General features: G+C 46.4%; 1 protein-coding gene across 5 annotated transcripts in view; it reads left to right on the plus strand.

The window, feature by feature from the left end:
• Positions 1-7,500, plus strand: part of fus (epithelial splicing regulatory protein fusilli) — a 308,026-nt gene that overhangs the window by 26,072 nt on the left and 274,454 nt on the right. For all 5 annotated transcript variants that reach the window (XR_011716420.1, XM_071691437.1, XM_071691438.1 and 2 more), the window contains exon 2: positions 2,202-2,345. Coding sequence is in view for 4 of the 5 variants with exons in the window: in XM_071691437.1 (XP_071547538.1) it covers positions 2,202-2,345 (144 nt within the window). In the remaining variant the exon portion in view is untranslated. The remainder of the gene's footprint in view (positions 1-2,201; positions 2,346-7,500) is intronic.

Genomic DNA, 7,500 nt, shown 5'->3' on the forward strand with positions numbered 1-7,500 from the left:
CGCCATGGCTCCTCCTAGCCTGCCTGTGGTGGGGTAGGTTTTAAGCAGTTTTTCCGACACGCTGCCTTGTTTCGAGATCCCACCTCCACTAAAGTTCACGATCGTTATGATGACGTTTTAAACCACTTAACGAAACCAATTACTCAGACTGTTATGTGTTTTAACGAATACGTGTTGTCACCACTTTTGAAACCCTTGAGTGAGTGAGAAACCATGACCTTAGAGTTATGACATTACGAACCCTTGAGTGTGACATTACGAACCCTTGAGTGTGACATTACTAACCCTTGAGTGTGACATTACGAACCCTTGAGTGTAACGTTACGACCCATGAGTGTGACATTACGTCCCCTTGAGTGTGACATTACGAACCCTTGAGTGTAACGTTACGACCCTTGAGTGTGACATTACGACCCTTGAGTGTGACATTACGACCCTTGGGTATGATAACCTGCTCTCCAGAGAACTGGCCTTTAAGAGATTAGGTCGAAGAACAGGCTATCATACCCGGGGTGATGATGACCCCATAAGGATCAGGTTCAGTATACTCGGGTGTCATATTCAGTTGCCTTGGCGTCATGTTTAAGGGGTTTAAACCCCCTTTGATTCACCTATTAGAACCCCTACACATCCAAACATCATTTTTAGTGTATTTGATCTTACTGCCTGTATCACACGACTGTCGTATAAGAGACTTGTTTTATCACACAGACGTCAGAAACACAGGTTTAATCCATTGTTAATCCTATTCTCCATCCCAACTCTGCAAGTGAGCCATTTTTGTTTTTGTATGGATTCCGGCACAGCACTGCTTAACCTGACACTCCCCCACACACTCCCTCCTCCTCCACCTCGTAGCTTTCGCCAGCCACCACCTGTTTCTCGCCACAGCTTTCTTCTGTACACTGTTTAACTGAACCAAGTTTCGAAACTTTCTTCTGTCGACTGTACAAGGCCCGACGGAGCTTAACCTGCTGTCTTCATCCCCAGCTGTTGCTATCCTCTCCCCAAGTCACCCTGTTTTTTTCTTCTTTTTCCTACCCCCCCCATATTTTCTACTGTCACCTTCTTAGCTTTCCCCGTGCGGGTCCAGCAGACCCCGAACTTCACTGGATAACCTCGTAATGTTCCGTCTGTATCCTCGGGTTCACTGTGGCCCGCTCGCTGTTCCCTGCTCCCATATTCATTCCCAGCTTCCCAGTGTCTCTTACCATGTATCTGTCTCTTTCCAGTGTCTCTTACCATGTATCTGTCTCTTTCCAGTGTCTCTGACCATGTAAGTGTCTATTTCCAGTGTCTCTGACCATGTAAGTGTCTCTTTCCAGTGTCTCTGACCATGTAAGTGTCTCTTTCCAGTGTCTCTGACCATGTAAGTGTCTCTTTCCAGTGTCTCTTACCATGTAAGTGTCTCTTTCCAGTGTCTCTGACCATGTAAGCGTCTCTTTCCAGTGTCTCTGACCATGTAAGTGTTTCTTTCCAGTGTCTCTGACCATGTCTCCTTCCATGCTTCGGGTCTCCGTTGACCCCAGCTTTTGCGTGTGCCCCCATTTTTATTTTTTTTACCCTACCTGCCAACGGCACTCTTCGCACCAGCTTTCTTTTTCCTTAAGTGTTGTCTGACACCATTTTATAACATTGCTTCCATCTGTCATTCGATTTTAGTTGATCCATCATACTCTTAGTCTCTCGTGTCCTTTGGCTTTTCCATCATCAGCCAAAACCAGCTGTTCCAGCCATTGCAATGTAGCCAGCTGGACTATTATGGCTTAGGTGTTGTCCCCCTTCCTCCCCTGCTGTATCCAGCTGTTGATTATCTCACCCCCAGCTGTCTTAGGGCATTCGGTGTCACTCTTCTTTCAGTCGTACTCCCACCTGCCCCAGGGTGTACCTCGATTTACGTGGCTCCCTGTTCCTCCCCCTCCACTGGGGACCTCATGTATAGTACCCTCCTGAAGGAGTGATGATTGATCTGATGTGTGTTCTTGTGTCGTGTTTTCCTCATGTATAATTACCCTCCTGAAGGAGTAATGACTTGATCTGTGTGTTTTGTGTCGTGTTTTCCTCATGCATATTACCTTCCTGAAGGAGTAATGACTTGATGTGATGTGTGTTCTTGTGTCGTGTTTTCCTCATGTATAATTACACTCCTGAAGGAGTAATGACTTGATCTGATGTGTGTTCTTGTGTCGTGTTATGTGCAGGTGGTGACGGAGCAACAGTACATCGTGCGACCGCCCTCAGAAGACATCAACGAGAACGTGTTGGGGGAGCAGTGTCGCGAGGACTTCGGCCTCACAGAGGACAAGGTCAAGAATGGCCAGCCCCTTGAGAACGTCATTGATTCGGTCAGTAGTACTCTGTGTGTGTGTGTGTGTGTGTGTGTGTGTGTGTGTGTGTGTGCTCTTGTAGTTTGATCTGGAAGTAATTGTCTTGATTGATTTCAATTATCTGTGGAAATAAGAGAACCTCTTGCCTCTTTTTCTGCCGTGATGCCATTGTCCATAACGTTTGTATATATATATATATATATATATGAAGATCTCTCTCTATATATAGTCACTCTTAAGTAGACATTGATCCGTGTGTTATTGTCATCTGGTGTTGATTATAGCCAGGGGAACTTACGACACTGGACCAGTGTTTCCTCTGTGTATTGTCTGTGATAAGTCGATTTCCACGATGCCTTATGGGAAAAAAAAGAGGCGGAGGAAAAAAGGTAATATCCTCACAAAACGCCATCATTAGTGTTGTGTACGTAGGTCATTAGCGTTATTATTGACCTTTTTAACATCATATATGAGAGAAGTGCTTAGGCACAGCTCATGAAGTTACACGGTGATGAGGGCGATTATGTGTTCAGGATAGATGAATTGATGAAGAGGGTAGGCAAAGGTGGTGAGGTTTCATGTGGGTGGGAGGGTAGGCAGGGAGAAGGATAGGAGGGCGGAGAGGATCCATGGATAGGAGGTAGAGTATAGGGCTAGGCTTGGGAGGGTGGTTGTCGAGCCATGAACGTAGTGGACATGTTTGGTCAATATTTAGTGTCTGTTGGTGAGTAAGAGGATAGAATGGCAACGAGAGAAGATTGGTGGGTAGGCGAAGAAGATAGAAGGAGGAGGGATAGGCAGATGGGAGAGCTGGAGGTTGGTGTAGTAAAGGACAGAAGTCTGCTTGTACAGGGATGGGGTGTTTTGAAGGCGCGGAAACGAAGCTTTGGACTCTTAATGGGAGGGAGGGAAAAAAAGGGTGTGTTCTTGCTGCTATTAAGCAGTATTGAAGGGAAGTGGGCAGAGCTAACGAACGGGGCAGTTATGATGGTTGCTGGTGCCGTAAAGGGATAAGCATTATGGTTATTCATCAGGTGGTTAGATGAGTGAATCATGTCACACGAGATGACCCTACACACACACACACACACACACACACACACACACACACACACACACACACACACACACACACATGTGCTCAGCCCAGCGCGTTGACCCCTTTGAGAACGATGGGCATGACCCTCACGTATATTGGGCGTGCTCTTTGACCTGACCTTAGATTAGGAAAAGAAAAAGGGCCAGGCCATCCGACGAACTCAAGGGTCGTCGCACCGTCGTGCTCAAGGGCCACGCGTCGTACTCCAGGACCGTACGATTTTTTACTCCACCCTTTGCGTCAGGCGTTAGCACGCCTTACGTCAGCACCAGGAAAGAGACGTATGCAAGTGTTGTATATTTTGGTGGCTTCTGCACTCCACACCCGACCAGAGGGCCATTACAAGACGCTGGTGTGTCCCACGTGGAGCAATGACGCAAGGCTGGAGAGGTGAAGCTGTCCCTCTCTCTGCACGGAGTGTGTGTGTGTGTGTGTGTGTGTGTCCAGGTTTACAGACGAGCCAAGCGCCCTGCCACTGGAAGGAGCGCAGCCTTTGAGAAAAAGGTAACACCAAGACTATAAAACGGAGTCTTTTATATATATATATAAACGAGTGGCGTAAACACCTTTATTTACCATTGGGAAAAGTGAAAAAAGAGACGAGCGGGTGTTGAAAACGCCCAGCTCCGTCGGAGGAACAGAAAGGTAATTTGTGCCGGGGGTTTTGCTGTCCCATGGGGACGTGTGTTGTGGACGTGTTTCGCAACCTTACGGTCCAAGAGCCTCGCACTCTCCTCCTCCTACCACCACCCCGCACACACACACACACACACACACACACACACCATCACCTCTCCCTCCTCCTCCTCCTCCTCCTCCAGGCCAAGCTACGCTCACATGACTCATGATGGTGGACCACAGCTCATTGTAAGTCCTCCGTATTCGTAGCGGTGCATTATTAGATGTAATTATCATGATAATGATAATGATAAAGGAAAAAGAAGAAGAAGAAATGATTCCACATTGTCATTTAACAGTCTGGTGTGACAACACCGCATGGGCAGTTATCAGGTGGGGAGTTTGCATGACGCTAGGGTGAAAATCCCGTAAGGAGGATGGGTAATTTAGGCTTTACGCACCTCACGTCTTCGGGAGCAAGATAAGGTTGCAGCGACTTCGCCTCTTCGTAAGGCAGGTACTCGCGTGCGGTTATGAACCTTTCTCGACCATAGTGGCGATGGGGGGGAGGGGGATAAATAAATGCACGACCATCTACTGTATTTAGATCTCAATTTTTTATTACAATACATACATACATATATATATATATATATATATATATATATATATATATATATAATAAAACACGATAAGTTCCCAAGTGCACTTTCGTGTGATAATCACATCATCAGGGGAGACACAAGAGAGAAATATAACAGTCAGTTGATATATACATCGGAGAGACGAAAATAGAAAATGACTCATCCTCTCTGTGATTATGTGTGAATGACGGTAATAAGAGTTGATTACGAGCTGTTTAGGAAATATATCATAGACGCATTAAGAGTCGTAATCATTATTGCAAGTAACCATAAAATTTACTGAAATGTCCATACGAATTTGACCATAAAGCTTGTGTTAGTATTTTTTTTTTAAATATAAACTTTGTGCTAATATTTTTCATATTATAGCGTTTCGCGTTATCTTAATCTTTAGTTCAGTAGTCTGCGATGTTCACGTGAACAGAACAGTGTTTCTCGTACAGTCAAAAAAAAAAAAAAAAAATCGAAAGAAAACGTCTAATTGGTTTGGCAGTTGACCGACCATGGGTGGGTGGGATAAGTACTTGAAGCTCATTGAGGTCTCCAACCCTGGCAGATAAGATGGCGGGTACTCAAATCACATGGATCATATGAGCCCGTGTTCCATGTTTTTTGTTTCTGTTTTAGTTTGTTGGATGTCACTTGACATACGACGGCCTTAATTTCAACCCGGAGTGTTCATAGAACTAAATCCCAACCTCATTGGTGGGGGGTTTTTTGATCATGCGTTTCGTAATTATTGGGAGACGATGCGTTCGTGATTGGGTGGAGCGCATGAGAGATTATAATCCATTCTTGAAAATCGTGTATGACTTCGCGATCGTGGTGATATGTATGTCATTTAATGGAGATATTGTACCTCAAATATTTGTTAAGGAATCCTACTGCACATATCGGAACTATATACATGTATATATATATATATATATATATATATATATATATATATATATATATATATATATATATATATGAACTACTGTGGTGACGAAACATTTCCAAGCCAGATTTTAAAAGGTACTTGTAGACCCGTTTTGTCGCTTGACGAGCCTCGTAGGCGTCGCAAAAACGTTTTTGTATTTTGTCTGGTGTTGCCTCAGGTATCGAGGGAGAATGATGGTCCTTATGACATAATAAACGTTACCTCGCCCTCCACTCTGGGTCTGTACACATCCACCATGGCGGCCGCCGGGGGTGGAGGAAACACGTGACCAAGTAGTATATTTTTTGTCTTAATAGATCCGTCTTCTGTTGCTTGTTTGTGAGTGTGGGATTCGTCTCCTTGTGCTTGGGAGAGGTGGAAGGAATTGTAGTAACACACTCTACCTATTTAGTAGAAGATAACTGGGTGTTTTGCGAAATGTGGAAGGTTTGGATACGCGTATCGATGGCTGATGGTGTCTGGCAACTTTGCCGGCCATCTCCCGACACGCTGCTGTCAGGGCTGCCAACGTGACCGATGATTGTGGCTCACATTTTAGTGGATTAATTTTGGGAAATTGCAGCGTGCTGGCTGTTTAGTTAAGAAAACTGAGTGACTCTTGTGGTCTAACCTTTTAAGTTTAGGTCTCAGAGAGGAACGCGTTGTATTTGTTTTTCGTTTTTTTTTCACAACAGAGCTGTAAATGTAGCAGGGCTACACACCCCCCTCTCACACCTCCCACCTCCTTCCTCTAGTCTTGCTGTGAGGACTCCCGAAGGTATAATTCCTCTCAAGATACACACCTCGCGTCTCTCTCGCGTGGGGGGGGAACCCTGAACGCTTGTCCGCGCAACTGGGACGGGCCACACAGCTGTGACGGGCACAAACTGTGACGGGTGTGTGTGTGTGTGGACGCCCATGTGCCTGAGAGCCTTCGGGCGAAGTGAAGAAGTGATTAGCGAAGTAGCGTAGCGGTGGCTTCCAAAGGAGGGGCATTGACCATTTCGTCGTGTTTGAGGACTGGCAGAACCCCGAGGTGGCAGGAGGGCGGTGGTGGTGGTGACAGCAGCATTAACGGTAATGACACTGGAGGAGGAGGAGGAGGAGTCTTCTCCTCCTCCTCCTCCTCCTCCTCCTCCTCCTCCTCGCTTAACGGCGCGTTGTCGTAAGAGACCACGACAGTAATTGAGGATCACACACACACACACACACACACACACACACACACACACACACACACACACACACACACACACACACACCTTGATCGAACGTCTATTGAGTCGTAATGGGCGAATTGGCTGATTAGCAAACTGTCCGTTTAAATTCATCTCCCGTTCGACGAGTGAGATGGTTCACACGCAATCTTAAATGCATGTGCCTCTCTGGTTTCCCCTTTTACTGGCCTCCCTTTCACGGCGTCCCCTCGTGTCGTCTCCCTCCTCCTCCTCCTCACCCGTCTCGTGTTGGCTCCCTGAGCCTCGGCCTCCCCTTGTATGTGGCTATTCAGCCCCTCAAGGCCTGGGCCATTGAGACGACCGAGTCGCTCCCCTTGGCCAACCCTCGTGAGTTTCTCCCTCCTCTCTCTCTCTCTCTCTCTCTCTCTCTCTCTCTCTCTCTCTCTCTCTCTCTCTCTCTCTCTCTCTCCTTCCTGCTGCTCCTGCTGTTTCTCGGATCGTGTGGGCCCCTTACAGGAGGTCTATTAAAAGGATCTACTACGCACAGCTTATGGATATGTGTGGTGTATCCTTGTCTAAAAGGAAAAAAAAAAACAAAAACACGTGGATATTGTAGGAGTGTTTCACCTGCGTCAGTTGGACGGTGGAAGACGCGTTGCATGTTGCCAACATCCCACAGGTTGCCATGCCGCTGGGGGGAAGTGTATGTTGC

Source organism: Panulirus ornatus, chromosome 50, assembly GCF_036320965.1.
Source record: "Panulirus ornatus isolate Po-2019 chromosome 50, ASM3632096v1, whole genome shotgun sequence".
In the NCBI taxonomy this organism is placed as follows: domain Eukaryota; kingdom Metazoa; phylum Arthropoda; class Malacostraca; order Decapoda; family Palinuridae; genus Panulirus; species Panulirus ornatus.